The following is a 16555-nucleotide window of genomic DNA, read 5'->3' as shown; positions in this document are numbered from 1 at the left end:
TAGTACGTAAAAATAATTTCAAGGTTTTGTAGTCGGTTCCATTTTTTTATTTTTTTTGGAGTCGGTTTTCTTTATGTTAAAAAATTTCTTTATTTCTCACTTTGAGTGACTCGTAGCCAAAGTACATCTTACAACGATTCCATTAAGCCCAAACACGACTTAGTTACGTTGTTTTATAACAGAGTTCCGTTGCCGACCTTCTGGCTTCAGCATCAGATCACTTCGAAAGAATCATTAACTTAAAGCTTCTTCTTAGATGCTTATCTAGGTATATTAATCATGATCGTTTATACGAGCGAGCATTACTTAGCTTTGATGAGTTCAATTGGTCATCTACTACGGTCTCCTTCATCAAGTCCTGGTTACCAAATGATACTTACTTTCTGAATGTAAATGCTCATCATCATGCTAATAATGCCAAAATCCCAAAGGTGTGCCTATAAAATTTGAGGTTTGGCCTCGATTTTCTTAGGATCCCGTCATCAGATCTTGACTTGGTGACAATGGGACCACCTCAGAAGAATACTCTTTCGAATAAAAATAGAATTTTGTAGATCAGTCCACAATTGACTGAGTAATCGGTGAACATACATAAAAAAAATTAAAAAAAATATACAAATATCGGAACATAGAACCTCCTCCTTTTTGAAGTCGGTTAAAAATAAATCCATATCCACATATTGAAAAACAAACTCCGTGGAAATAATATAGCTAAAGCTATATTCCACGGGGCTAATGCAGCCGGCCCCGTTCAGGCTAAACGATTTTAAATCTCAGTTGCTAACAGTTACCGATGTTTTGCAGCGAATAAGAAATGTTAACGGGAATTTTGTTGGTCGCAAAAGAGATCAGAAAATAGTTAATGTTCACTTTGGATTTTGTATGCTGCAGAAACTAAACTAACATTTTTATGATCACAGAAATGCATGTGTTACTTTCACGAAGCTCTCTTCGTGAAAGTAACACATGCATCAAGCACATGCAGTAAGTATCTCTCTAGATAATATAACCAACTTAGAAAAAGTTGAAGTACCCCGATATTGACACTTAAAGTTCAATGTCTTAAAAATGTCTTTTTAACCCCGACGCAAGAAGAGGGGTGTTATAAGTTTGACTGCTATGTGTCTGTGTGTCTGTCTGTGATACCGTTGCTTTTAAACGGGAGAACCGATTTGAATACGGTTTTTTTTATTTGAAAGCAAATTTTCTAGGGATGGTTCTTAGATGTTTCATCAAAATCAGTTTAGCCGTTTTTGAGATATTGAACTTTGAAGTGACAAAATTGGAAGTTTTCCAACTTTTTCTTGGTAAGGTTAGGTTATTATTACACATAGCTAAAAACCACCGCAAAGAAATTAATTCCGTTTCATGTCACCAAAAAAAAAACAGAAAATAGTTCATCAGTTTAAGAGCTACGAGTACCATGCTACAGACAGACAGATACAGTGTTGGTGTCAAGCTTATAACACCCCTCTTTTTGCATCGGGGGTTAAAAAACCACTAAACAGGACGTACACAGACGGATAATATAATATTGTTACGGCGGTGGGTTAGGTGGAAACTTTGATCGTGCTTTTCGACCCATTGGAGGCGTTTTCAGTAGGCTGGAATACGGTTTCAGGCCGTTTCAGGGGATGCTCTATCACATATTAGTTTATCAAAATTTCACCCAAGTTACCGTTGTTTTCAGGCGCCTGAAACATGTTTTCAGTCCGTTTCAGGCCACCCTCTATCCGATGACGCCATAACCTGAAAACCCGTTTTCAGGCGTTTTCAGGACCCCTTATGGGCCTCTGAAGTACATTTCAGTATATGGCGAAATTTTCCATAGGAGTGAAAGAGATAGCACGATTAGAAAGAGACAGCTATACTGAGAACATTCGAGAAGGTGTGTGACAAGGATAGCCTATGTGTGTGAGAGAAACAGACTGATGATCCTGTTTCCGGAATATTCTAGTAACTGTGTGAGAGAGATAGCACATGAAAGAGACAGACACTCTACTCGTTTCCGGAACATTCGAGATGTAGGTATGACGTCCTAGCTGGACTGTTCTCGAACTTTGTGGACCGATTCACCGGGGTATATAAGCCGGGTGAGGTTGCGGCGGAGGACAGTTTCGAATGCGATACCGAGCGATAAACATCGAAGAGAATCAAAGCGACTTGTAAGTGAGTTTTAGAGTGCGAAATTACTGTGAACTGTTTTTAAGTGTTTTGTAAAGTTAAGTAACAGTGTGAAAATAAATCCTACTCTTATTCATCGGTGTTAAAAGTGCTTTTCAATCACGAACCCACCCCACGAACGTAACATTTGGTGTCAGAAGTGGGATTGAAAATGCCGCTTACTCCGCGAGAAGAAGAGAAGGAGAGGATGCAGACCCGAAGCCGCGCCGCAGCTGGGGACCCTACAGACACCGCCGCAGCGTCAGATACAGCGGTGGCAGTATCCCCAAAGCCGGAAATAGACTTCAATGCGATTCTGGTCCTCCTGAAAGAACAAGCTAGAAGGCAGGAGGAACAAGCTAGAATTCTGCAGCAAGAGCTACGGGGTCAGAAGGAAGCTCAAGAGGAACAAGCTAGAATTCTACAGGAGGAACAAAAGAATCAGTTCCAACTCCTCCGTGAGGTACACGACGCAACCGCAGAATGGAAAAAGGAGATGGCTGAGTTCCAGGATAAAATTGTGGCAGTTGACATTAAAGTCGAAAATCACGAAAAGCGCCTCAACGGTGTCAACGAAAAGGTAGAAGGCCACGAGAATCGCCTCCAGAAGTTGGAGATTAAAGTGGCCAACGGTACCACCAGTTTATCGGGTGCACCAGCCACAGGAGGTGAAAAGTTAAAGTTACCACCATTTGATGGTACCTCTTCATGGGCCGCATACAAGCACCAATTCGAGTTGGTTGCGGAAACGAATGGCTGGAGCAAGGATTATGCAAAAACGGCACTGAGTTTGGCGCTACGGGATGAAGCTCTCAGTATCTTGGAAACGTTGGGAAAGGATAAGACATATGACCGTCTCCTTGAAGCTTTAGAAGCACGCTTCGGTGACAGTCATCTAGAGCACGTCTACAGAGCTCAACTGAAGGATAGGACCCAGGGTCGTAATGAGTCATTACAAAAGTGGGCCCTAGAAATAGAGAAACTGGTCCAAAAAGCATACCGAGATTCATCCTCTTTTACGGATGGAATGCTAGTGCAGACATTCATAGATGGGATTCGAGACTTTGAAGTGAGGGCTGCTGTACGACTGGGTCACCATGGGAGTTTGAAGGATGCGCTTGCCCATGCCCTCGAGGTGGAAGCTGTACGCCAGGACCCAACAAGATCCTTCAGGGTGCGCGAAGTCGCTGCCAGGGAGCCGATTGCTCCACCTCGTGAAACGGGACCTCGGTGTTACAACTGCGGGGAACGAGGACACATGCAATCTGGCTGCCCGAAAAGAATATGGAGGCGACGAGACTCGGACCAAATGGAGAGGCCAGCAAGCTCTGGTAGCCCAGAGCGGCAGCAGCAGGGAAACGACTAAAAGCCAGGACTATGGGACGAGTGCTGGCTGGTGGTCAAAATGTCCCAGTTATGATCTCCCAGGCGAACGACGGGAACAGTCTGGCTGTCAAAGGAGAAATTGGTGGAGTACCATGTCACCTTACTATCGACACCGGAGCTTCTCGGACTGTGATCAGTTCTCAACTGCTAAAACACCTGATCAGAGATCATCTAGTCCGACCAATGCATCTTCAGCTGCAAACGGCTACCGGCCAGTACATTTCTGTCCAAGGGGAGCAAGAAGTGTCAGTAAAGATTGGAGAAAAGAAGTACTGGCACAAAGTCATCATTGCTGACATCGTAGACGACTGTATTATTGGTCTAGATTTTATGAGGAAGTACGAATGTAAGATCGACTTGAAAGGTGGCGTGCTAAAATTTGGGGCTTATGAAGTTCCTATGGAGGGTGAAGTGGGTGGACATGTCTTCTGCGCTAGAAGGACTACACTTCAACCGAGATCGCAAGCCCTAGTTCCAGTGAAGTTGCCATATGGTATGAGACAAGGATCTCATTCCTGCGTGTTAATAGAGAAAATAGCTGGCAGTAAGCCGTGGATACCAGCTCGCACAGTGGTAATGACGTCATCTGCAGCATTTATAAGGGTTCTTAATTTAAGTGACACTCAACACGTCCTAAGTAAAGGAACCCTTATGGGGACATGCGAGGCAATCTCTTGGATACGGAGTTGCCATGGGCCAAACGAGAACAAGTTGCAAGAAGAAGTTGTGGATATTGGAAAATTATTGGAAAACTGCGAGAATGATCTCACGGAGGAAGAACTTCTAAAGGCGCGTAATCTACTAAAGCGCTATAGGAGTGTCTTCTCTGCACATGACAGTGATATCGGGAGAACTGGAGTAGTGCAGCACGAGATCGACACTGGAGATGTCATGCCTATTCGACAGCGACCTCGGCGAGTTCCAGTAGCTCGAGAAAAGAAGTCGAAGACATGATCAAGGAAATGAGGAGGGACAAAGTAATAGAACCGTCGACCAGCCCTTGGTGTTCTCCAGTAGTCTTGGTGAAAAAGAAGGATGGAACTATGAGATTTTGCGTTGACTATCGTAGACTCAACGACGTGACTAAGAAGGACAGTTATCCATTGCCGAGGATAGACGACACGTTGGACACTTTAAACGGCATGAAATGGTTTTCCACCTTGGATTTGAAAAGTGGATACTGGCAAGTGGAAATCAAGGACAAAGATAAAGAGAAAACAGCCTTCTCAACTGGTAAAGGACTTTGGCAGTTTAATGTTATGCCGTTTGGGTTGTGCAATGCACCGGCAACTTTTGAGAGGTTAATGGAGCAAATACTTGCCGGCCTCCTGGGTGATACTTGCCTAGTGTATCTGGATGACATCATAATTGTAGGTAAAAATTGATGACCACCTTAAGAAACTGGAGCAAGTTTTGTCCAAGTTGCGTGACGCAAATTTAAAACTAAGTCCGAAGAAATGCTCATTCTTCAAGCGTAAGGTTAACTACTTGGGACATGTAATTTCATCAGAAGGCATCCAGACAGACCCTGAGAAGATAAGTGCAGTTAAGGACTGGCCAACACCAAAAGACAAGACAGCAGTGCGTGCCTTTTTAGGACTTTGCTCGTACTATCGACGATTTGTGAAGAACTTCTCGGATATAGCAAAGCCTTTGCACCAGCTGACGGAAGAGAAACGACCATTTAATTGGGATGAACAGTGTGCAGCAGCCTTCTCAGATCTCAAACAGAGACTTTGTGAAACACCGATTTTGGAATATCCCGACCCGGATAACGAGTTTGTTGTTGACACTGATGCAAGCAATACTGGCATCGGAGGAGTCTTGTCACAAAACAAAGGAGATCAGGAAGTTGTGATAGCCTATTTCAGTAAATCGTTATCGAAACCCGAGAGAAATTACTGCGTCACTCGGAGAGAATTGCTGGCAGTCGTCAAAACTTTGCAGCATTTCAGCAAATATTTGCTTGGACGCAAGTTCCGAATCAGGACTGACCATGCTGCTTTAAAGTGGTTGTTAGAGTTCAAGAACCCCGAGGGTCAGGTGGCACGCTGGATCGAACAACTGCAGGAATATGACTTTTCCATCGAGCATCGAAGTGGAAAGTCACATGGAAATGCAGATGCCCTCTCCCGAAGGCCTTGTCCGGATGACTGCAAACACTGTTTAAGACAAGAGAATAAGGACTGCGTGAAGATGTTGAGGACCGACACTGTTAGCGAAGAGTGGAGTGACGCTGTCATGCAAGAAGCACAACAGGAAGATCGTGACATAAAACCCATTTACGACTGGATTAACGGTGGAATGCCCAAACCAAAGTGGTGTGAAGTAGCTCCGATGAGTACAGTGACCAAGAGCTACTGGGCGCAATGGGAAAGTCTGATTATGCACAATGGCGTACTGTGTAGGAAATGGGAGTCAGCGAACGGAAAGGATGCTCACCTTCAAGTGGTCGTACCAAGAAAGAGAGTTAGCGATGTTTTAAGATCCTTTCATGATGGCATTTCCGGCGGGCATCTAGGAGTAAAAAGGACTCTGATGAAGATTCGACAACGCTTTTACTGGATACACTGTCGGGAAGATGTGGAAGACTGGTGTAGGAAGTGTACTAGCTGCTCGTCGGTCAAGGGGCCACATACACGCAGTAGAGGTGCGCTTAAAGTTTATAATGTGGGGGCACCTTGGGAAAGAATTGCTTTGGACGTCGCAGGCCCATTCCCGATCTCCGACCGTGGAAACAAGTACATTCTTGTGGTCATGGACTATTTCACCAAATGGCCTGAAGTGTTTGCCATTCCAAATCAAGAGGCAGTCACAATAGCGGAAACTGTAGTGGCGGAAGTATTTTGTCGGTATGGAGTACCTCTTGAGATCCACAGCGATCAGGGAAGAAATTTTGAATCTCTGGTGTTTCAGGAGACTTGCCGAGTCATGGGAATTCATAAAACTCGGACTACGTCCTATCATCCACAGTCAGACGGGATGGTCGAGAGATTCAATCAGACTCTGGAACGACATTTGGCCAAAGTAGTTGACAGCCATCAAAAAGATTGGGACAGGCATATTCCACTCTTTTTAATGTCATATCGGACCGCAGTTCACGAAAGCACGGCCGTGACACCTGCGTGTGCTAATTTTGGAAGAGAATTGCGGTTACCTGCGGATCTACTGACAGGACGACCTCCAGATGCACCAAAGACGATTTCAGAATATGCAAGTGAACTGCGAAATCGGATTGATGGTGTTCACAATCATGTTCGTGAACACGGACTGCAGGCCAGCGAAAAGATGAAGACCAGATATGACCGGAAGTCTAACCAGACGAGATTTGAGGAAGGATCGTTGGTGTGGCTACATAACCCTATGCGGAAAAAGGGGAAGTCCCCGAAATTGTCACCGAGTTGGGAAGGGCCGTACAAAGTAGTCACTAGGATCAACGATGTCACATACCGGATACAGCGTAACGCGCGTAGCCCCTGTAAGATTGTTCATGTTGATCGGTTGGCCAAATACCATGGATCTAATGATGCTCGGGACGAGCATGTCTTAGGAGGGGGCAGTGTTACGGCGGTGGGTTAGGTGGAAACTTTGATCGTGCTTTTCGACCCATTGGAGGCGTTTTCAGTAGGCTGGAATACGGTTTCAGGCCGTTTCAGAGGATGCTCTATCACATATTAGTTTATCAAAATTTCACCCAAGTTACCGTTGTTTTCAGGCGCCTGAAACATGTTTTCAGTCCGTTTCAGGCCACCCTCTATCCGATGACGCCATAACCTGAAAACCCGTTTTCAGGCGTTTTCAGGACCCCTTATGGGCCTCTGAAGTACATTTCAGTATATGGCTAAATTTCCATAGGAGTGAAAGAGATAGCACGATTAGAAAGAGACAGCAATACTGAGAACATTCGAGAAGGTGTGTGACAAGGATAGCCTATATGTGTGAGAGAAACAGACTGATGATCCTGTTTCCGGAATATTCTAGTAACTGTGTGAGAGAGATAGCACATGAAAGAGACAGACACTCTACTCGTTTCCGGAACATTCGAGATGTAGGTATGACGTCCTAGCTGGACTGTTCTCGAACTTTGTGGACCGATTCACCGGGAGTATATAAGCCGGGTGAGGTTGCGGCGGAGTTCAGTTTCGAATGCGATACCGAGCGATAAACATCGAAGAGAATCAAAGCGACTTGTAAGTGAGTTTTAGAGTGCGAAATTACTGTGAACTGTTTTAAGTGTTTTGTAAAGTTAAGTAACAGTGTGTAAATAAATCCTACTCTTATTCATCGGTGTTAAAAGTGCTTTTCAATCACGAACCCACCCCACGAACGTAACAATATTCTGTTATTAGTAGCGTAGACTTTTTTAAATATTATTATTAAATATAAAATAACACCCCTCTTTTTGCATCCGGGGTTAAAAATAGACGGACGTTTATTCCAAGTTATGGTAAAAGAGGTTTTGATGTCCTTTTTGAAGTACCGAATGCCTGATCTGAGACCTTATTGTCTGACGCACTCGAAATCAAAATTGTTTTCACCGCTTCTTTCTGTCATATGTCATACGATATAGCATAAGTAGAAAGATATGGTGAGCGATAGAGAATATGCTTCTGGTTGAAGCCGCAGGTTCACCGTGAACGCAGGTCTCTTCCAACCGAGGCATAGTGTCGCTGATCGATACTCCACTATCGATAGTGTTTCGATAACTATCGATAGTTTGAGCAAAAGCGATAGTAATCGATAGTTATCGATAGTACCGATACTAACGATAGTATCGATATTTTTGATCTCTAATAATAGTATTGAACAGAAAATTAAGAAATAGTATCGATACTATCGATAGTTTTTTAGTTTTCGTAATTTTCTGTTCAATACTATCGATAGTATAGACAGTTTTGTATTATTAGACAGCAATAATATCGATACTATCGATTGTATCGATAGTATCGACAGTTTTGTATTATTAGACAGCAATAATATCGATACTATCGATTCTATCGATAGTATCGATAGTTTTGCTTTATTAGACAGCAATAATATCGATACTATAGATAGTAATCGATAGTTTTGTATTATTAGACAGCAATAATATCGATACTAACGATTGTATCGATTGTATCGATAGTATCGACAGTTTTGTATTATTAGACAGCAATAATATCAATACTATCGATAGTATCGATAGTTTTGTATATTAGACAGCAATAATATCGATACTAACGATTGTATCGATAGTATCGACAGTTTTCTATTATTAGACAGCAATAATATCAATACTATCGATAGTAATCGATAGTTTTGTATTATTAGACAGCAATAATATCAATACTATCGATAGTATCGATAGTTTTATATTATTAAACAGCAGTAATATCGATACTAACGATTGTATCGATAGTATCGACAGTTTTCTATTATTAGACAGCAATAATATCGATACTATCGATAGTATCGATAGTTTTATATTATTAAACAGCAGTAATATCGATACTAACGATTGTATCGATAGTATCGACAGTTTTGTATTATTAGACAGCAATAATATCAATACTATCGATATTGTCGATAGTTTTGTGTTATTAGACAGCAATAATATCGATACTATCGATAGTATTGCACGAAAAGAGAGATATCGATACTATCGATATTATCGATAGTATGGCCTTTTCCGATTTAAACTATCGATTGCGAACTATCGGTTTTCGGCAACACTATCGAGGCAACTGGAAATCTATAGGAAAGGTCTATGTCCAACAGTGTTTTATTTACTGCTGATAGATGACATCCATTGTTTCAAACTTTATGCCTTTCCAGGTCTATGGGGTCCTGCAATAGCCCTCATTGGGCTGTCATACGCCCCGGCTGGCAACATGGTGATAGCTGTCGTCATGCTGACAATTGCTGTGGGCATCAACGCTGGACAGTACACTGGATACATGGTTAGTAAGCCCTTTGTTTAACATAAGCTATCTTTAGAAAACCGGTCAACAGCGTGTCGGACACGCCCGGAATAGGGTTCCGTAGCCATTACGAAAAAAATAAGTAATATTTTTCTAAGGATTTCGTATTTTATACGGAATCTTCCAAGTTTAGGTATATTACCTAAGGCTGCTATTTACTCTTAAACTACGAGTAATTCTCAAGCAAACTTAACCGTTATAGTTTTCCTTCAAAGTTTGATATACTTACTACCATCCTGAATTTTTTCAAATTTTTCCACCTACCGGTTTAGATTTTAGAGGGGGGGACGCTCGATTTTAATGAAAATTTGCACTAAAGTTGAATATTTCGTAAACAAATTCTTGAATCGAAAAATCATTTTAGCAAACCCCTAATGGTTTTAAAAGACCTATCCAACGATACCCCTCACTATAAGGTTGGATGAGAAAAAAAAAAACCTCCACTTTACGTCTATGGGAGGTACCCTAAAAAAATTTTTTTTAAATTTATAATTGTACCATTTTGTCAGCATAGCTTACGTATATATCCGTGCAAAATTACAGTTTTCTAGCATTGATAGTCCCTGAGCAAAGCCGTGGACGGACAGACAGATAGACAGACATGGCGAAACTATAAGGGTTCCGTATTTGCGATTTTGGCTACGGAACCCTAAAAACAGTGCAAAGGGTATTGCCATTTTATACGCATTCTCGCGACTGGCATATAAATACCTCCTGACAAAAAATTTAAATGTATTTAGTAAATTGAAGGAAAAAAGCAACTTGGAAAGAATATTACTTCTGTAAATATGTTTTTCGTAGGATTTAGCATAAACTGCCTGTCTGATTAAAAATAGCAATAAAATCAATCCTTCTACGTCTAACGTCCGAAAGCCGTCTAATGTCTGAGCTTGGGAAAATGTCCAGGAGATACGACGATAGATTTTCAAGCATCTTAGGATACCAAGCTGGTGTTATTTAGCAAATCTAGCTTCGTGTATACATAACTGTCTCTAGCTAGTTCTATGGATAATTTTAATAATAGTTGGATTATACCTGATGATTATTAAATTTGCTTACAGCTGGTACACATAGATTTGGCGCCCAATTTCAGCGGCAATCTGATGGGCATCACAAACTTCTTGGCTAACATCATCTCCATCATTGCGCCACTTGTCTGTGGAATCATCATTAATGATGAGGTAATGCAATACAATTCACAAAATCATTGAAAAACAAAATTATGATTATTGGATGAAGTATTATTATCCCACTGCTAGCTTATGCCCGCGACTTCGTCTGCGCGGATCTAGGTTATCCCGCGGTGGCACCCTCTAAAGGAATAAAAGGTACCCTATGTTGATCATTAGGGTTCAAACTATCTATGTACCAAATTTCATCAAAATCGGTTTAATGGTTTCGACGTGAAAGCGTAACAGACAGACAGACAGACAGAGTAACTTTCGCATTAATAATATTTATAAGTATGGATTATATAATAATATAATATAAGTAGGGATTTTAAAGTTGTTACAAGCTTTTATACAGTTTCACCTGTCCCGTTGTCTGTCTTTCTGTCTGTAATAATTCAACCAACTTCCAGTAGATAAAAGTGCTAATTGAATAATATGATTTGAGAAATTCGGCAATTCGTTTATATGCATATTGTTTTTATATGTTCTCATTATTTCGATAGATTGAAATTCTGATATTTGTGTTATGAGAAATGAAAATTCGCAAATCGTTCTTATGGCAAACATTACACACCCGCTCATAAGCATGCTTATTAAGCATATGTAACAAGTAAGGTTAATGTACCAGTGCTCGTCGCTGTCCCAATAGTTGGCATCTTTAATCTTATGTCATTAGCAATAGAGATGACAGCAGGGTGTCGTTTATTGGGCATTAGCGTGACGAACACTCGGACGTTTACCTTATCCGTCTGAATAAAAACCATCCAATAAAACCGTTTACCCTAAAATAATACTTAAACGGAATAATATTATTGTTTCTACCAAGTTTTAATCATAAGAAACTAAAATAAAAATATATATGTTTCCAGAAAGACCCGGCGGAATGGCGTAAAGTATTCTTCGTCGCTTCAGGTGTTTATTTCTTCACCAACTTATTCTTCGTCCTGTTCAGTACTTCGGAGAGACAGCCTTGGAATGAACCGGAAGAAAAGGAAATTGGTGTGTGTCATTCAACATTTTCATAAAAATCAATTAAACGTAATCCTAGGTACCCAAAAGGCTCGGCCATTTTTGATTACAGAAAAGTTTTTCATAACGCTTATTTTAAAGTATTCTCTACGTTAACATCATTTTAAATATGTCTCATCCTAACACCGTTTTGGTAATCAATATTTTAAGTCCCCGGCCCCCTTTGCTACAGTCCAACCTAGTTTTTTACTCGCGTCATGTTTTACAGACTTATTTAAGTTTCTTTTGTTTGATTTTTGGTAAATTAACTCATTATAATTTCATTTTGTCCACAGTAATGAGGGATCCCGAAAAACCAGAAAATATAACTAAGTTCTAAGAAAAAATTGTTATCTGTGATATTACCTGATATATTGCCATGTAAATAAAATAAATTAAGAAAAGTATGTTTTTCATTTTGTATTCTACCCAAAATGCATCCACCAAGCCGGCCGGAGTCTGGACGTTTTGGTCCTTCCAATAAAATTGAGTTCAGATACTAGGTCCCATCAGGCTGCCATCAGAAAGATAAAGTGACATAATTAATAATGAATGACATAATATTTCTATCAAACTTGATGACCGGATAGCCGAAGAACCTGACTTTGAAGCTCGGGTTCGATCCCCGGTCGGGTATATACTTGAAAGATTAATACAAATGTTTGCTTTCGGGTCATGAATGTTAATAGTAGATTGTACAACAAGAGCATAATGCCTCCTCTACATATCGACGGATGCGTCGGCAGATGGATCCGCAACCATATCTTCGGATAAATTGCGATCCGTCCACACATCTGTGAGTTATCCATCCATCTGTATGTCACCCTTTGATCTGTGTCGAAAAACCGACACCAAACGGATGAGTGGCAGATGCATCGGCCGACGTTAAATACCTACCACAGACAAACAAAAACCACCCTCTACACCTCGGCGGACGCATCCGCAGATACAATCTGCCGACGCATCCGTCGATATGTAGAGGAGGCATCAAACGAGCCATTTTACCCAAGACGTTCATATAGCCACCCGAGCCGATACGGCGAGGAAAATGGGTTTAATGGTCGAGTTTTACACTCGGCTTTTCACTTCGATTGAGAGCAAATTAAATAGCAACAGTGGAAACAATTATTCACTTTCTATGTAATTTTCATTTTATATATTTTTATATCTTATATTTTTTTTAATTTTATTGATTTATTTTGATTGTTTTTTAGTTTTCTAAAAATTATTTAGAAAATATATGTAATAACTTTTTGGTTTGTGGCTGTTGACACCTGACCTTGGTCTGAGACGAAGCTACTTTATGCATTAGAGCACAAAAAGTAATTTTGTGTCGCCTAAATACAGCATAAAGACGAACTTTACGAGCATTAGAAGTCAAAAATATGTATTTATCTGTATAAGTATGTTTATCCGTTGCCTAGTACAGTCACCAGCACCTATATCTGACACAAAAAAGCGTGCATAAATATCTGATACGACTCTTTTTCTAGGGCTAGTAGGGCGTTACAGGGCGCGCCACTGTGGCAGATACTAATGCAGCGACAACAACAACATTGTATAACTACAGGGGTACAAGAGTATAGTAACTACAAGCTTTTCTTAGTTTGGGACTAGGTCAACTATTACCGGTGTCAATTGTCCCTCGTCAAAAAAAAACAACCTTTCTATTTACAGTCCTATCTAACAGTCAACACGTTCCCCGTTTCCTAGCGAACCCTATCTTAAATAATAATGGAATCCTTATTTACGTTTGCCCCGGATGGAAGGTGTCGCTTCAAATATTTAAGAGTTCATCCTATGTTGCCAGGGAATAGTTGTAGCGAATCTCAGATGAATGATACATGAAAGAAGACTGAATAGACGACAAAAAAAAAAAAACAAAATCATTTATTCAGTAAATAGGCCGCAATGGGCACTTTAACACGTCATTTTTTTAAACTACCAGCGCTTTCGGAAAGACCATCATTGCCAAGAAGAATGCGCCGCAAGAAACTTGGCAGAAAGTAATTTTTCAACATAAAATAATTACAAATAAAATACTTAAAAACTACAGTATACAATGAAATAAAAGAAAATACAAAATAATAATAATAATAATACAGGGATGTATGGGGTCCCTTAGTTACAAAACTAAACACTAACTATTATCTACGTTCAGTGGAAGTGTAGACTGCTTCCACCGTCATAAATTAAAAAAATATATATATATAATAATAATAATTTAATTCTGAAATTTACATTTCAGGTCAAGTAACCATTAAACTTTTGGATTCCGAAGGCAAGCTCACGTCTGCCGCCCCCAAAGTTAGCTCACACGAACTCATGTCATGCTCTGAAAGCAGAGCGGTACCGAGGGCATGGTACACAGTTGGTGACAGTTAAAGTTAACCCTAGAGTGCTCGCGCTATGGGCATTTTGTCGTCCGCCGGCACAATAGTCGTATTATTTTGTACGTTTATGCATTTGTCTAGGTCAAGCATCCTAGTAGCTGCCTCCCCGTACTAAATCTTCTTATTTTAGAAATTAGAGTAAATTCAGTGCGCGGGTGACCGCAGGAGACAAAGTTTGTCGCAGGTGTGTCGCGTTTGGCGGCAAATTGCTCACTGCGCGACTACTCACGTGAGTAAAGTTTGTGGATCTGGTTTTTTATTATAGTTGAAATATTATTAGTTTTCACTGCGTATAATATAATATCGTATTAGCATTGATTTTTGCTTTGTTTTGATTAAATAGTCAGATACTATACAAAGAAAATACTGACCAGTCGTTGTTATGACGAACATTTCTGAATGAAATTTCCCTGGCGATGACTAGACCACACATCATTAAATATACAACTTAAACAGATAAAAAAAAAAAACATTTATTCAATTTCTTGAGGGTACATTATTACATTACTGCTGGTGGCTCTTTTTAAGTAAAAAATACCTGTGCTAAGAGACATCGTTACTCTGTAAAAAGGTATCTACTTTGTATAGTGGAAAATTTCATGCAAAAATTACATGCAGAAGAAAAACAATAAAACATGTGGAATTAATTAAAAATACATTTAAATCACTATTTGAGAAAAATTCTGTTAAACATGCAAAGCTTAACTGGACGAGATCCCTTTTAGGGATAAGTTCACCATTGTACATCTTATTAATTTATATATTTATTATTTATTGCACTAAAAACTGAAACCAAATCGCCAGATTTGTGGCATTGGATCATCAAAATATACCATCACGTAAGGAAGGTATAAGAAGACGAAAAAAGGGTGCAAAAGATGTGAAAAGTTACTGTGCAACGAACATTGCCTTTACATGTGTCATAATTGTTTGCTGAAATACGGGTTGTAAATGATGAAAACGTGTATTTTAGCTATCAAGTTAAATTTTTGTTTATTTTATATAAAAAGTTGTGAAGAGGTTGCAAAAAACCTTTTTTTACCCAAGACTTCCCAAAGCTTTGTTTACTACATTTTAAGTACTTTTAAGTAAAAGTTTCAAGTGTAGTAGTTCTTTCTTTTTTCTTATTATGATAGTTTATGTTTTATTCTATCCTTTAAACATAAATATAAATTCACATAACTCCTATTTTGTATAAAAATCGTATTAAGTATGGGCGGCAAAATGCTCCCCGCGTGACCACTCGCGTTATACGAAAAGGCGCGATTACTCTAGGGTTAATCAACTTGCACTCTGCTTTGGCTGAACATTTCATTTTAAGTATGGAGTCAAAAATCGGTTGCGCTTTGATACACCAGCAAGTAGTTTTTGGTGAATTAACTCTTCGTAATGTAAGAAAAAACAGACAAAAGGTAATATTGAAAACAGCGCCATCTAACGGGACATTGATCATGATGTTACCTGGAGCATCGTCCGCGGCAATACCTCTACGCTAAGTGACGTGATTTGCACGAGGGTGGACGCCTATTAAAAAATAGTATGAGCAGCGCTAACTGCGCGCGTCGCGTGCGCCGGAGTTTACCTGCAACTGCACTCGCAGGCGTGCGCCTGCGCAGTGCACCCGCGCCAGCTAGATTAGCTATTTGTAGATTCACGTCTACTCAGTAATCGTAGAGCCGATAATGAATTGATCGCTATCGTTAGGATCGTTGATTAATGGCATGCTTCACCACTAATTGATACATTTTATGCGACAAATAATATGATGCTGTCTCTATCTGTTTTGCCCCATAACCCAGAGATGACATCATTTGTCTTCACATATAATCCCTTCTATCCTTATCCTTATCCTTACTATTATAAAGGGGAAAGTGAGTTTGTTTGTTTGTTACGCTTTCACGCCGTAACTACTGCACCGATTCCTATGAAATTTTGCATACGTCATATTGGAGGTCCAGAATAAATAATAGGATATTTTTTATCCCGAAAAAAATTGTCATTCCCAAGGGATGACCAAGTTTGTTTTTTTTAATAATGTGTTAATGTGCTTGCTTGCATGCTTGAATGCAGGCTTGAATGCATGCTTACTACTAGCACTATTTCTTGCAAAATTTCATGCTTGCTTGCATGCTTGAATACACGCTCGAATGCATGCTTGCTTGCACTATTCCTTGCATAATACAAGTCAAGTTTACAAGCAAGGGGCAAGTTTAGTTTATACATTCTATTATGCACTTATCTTATTATATAATTAGCATGTGTGGCTTGACTGTAAGTGTTAATTATGAGATTAAATAAATAAATAAATAAATAATTACATGCTTGCTTACATGCTCACTTGCATGCCTGCTTGCATGCCTACTTGCATATTTGTTTGCCTGCTTGCATGCCTGCTTGCTTGCATGCTTGCTTGCATGATTGCTTGCATGCTTGCTTGCATGCTTGCTTGCATGCTTGCTTGCATGCTTGAATG

General features: G+C 40.0%; 1 protein-coding gene across 1 annotated transcript in view; it reads left to right on the top strand.

The window, feature by feature from the left end:
- The window catches only part of LOC141437263 (putative inorganic phosphate cotransporter), a gene marked incomplete in the record, with an annotated part of 86677 nt that extends 74590 nt beyond the window's left edge, over nucleotides 1-12087 (top strand). The window contains 4 exon segments of the mRNA XM_074100524.1: nucleotides 9364-9488; nucleotides 10571-10690; nucleotides 11551-11680; nucleotides 11986-12087. Of these exon segments, the coding sequence (XP_073956625.1) occupies nucleotides 9364-9488; nucleotides 10571-10690; nucleotides 11551-11680; nucleotides 11986-12029 (419 nt within the window).
- Nucleotides 12088-16555: the final 4468 nt, after the last annotated feature.

This window comes from Choristoneura fumiferana, chromosome 17 (assembly GCF_025370935.1).
Source record: "Choristoneura fumiferana chromosome 17, NRCan_CFum_1, whole genome shotgun sequence".
NCBI lineage: Eukaryota > Metazoa > Arthropoda > Insecta > Lepidoptera > Tortricidae > Choristoneura > Choristoneura fumiferana.
The sequence above is the reverse complement of the archived record's forward strand: the minus strand, read 5'-3'. Positions and strand labels throughout refer to the sequence as shown.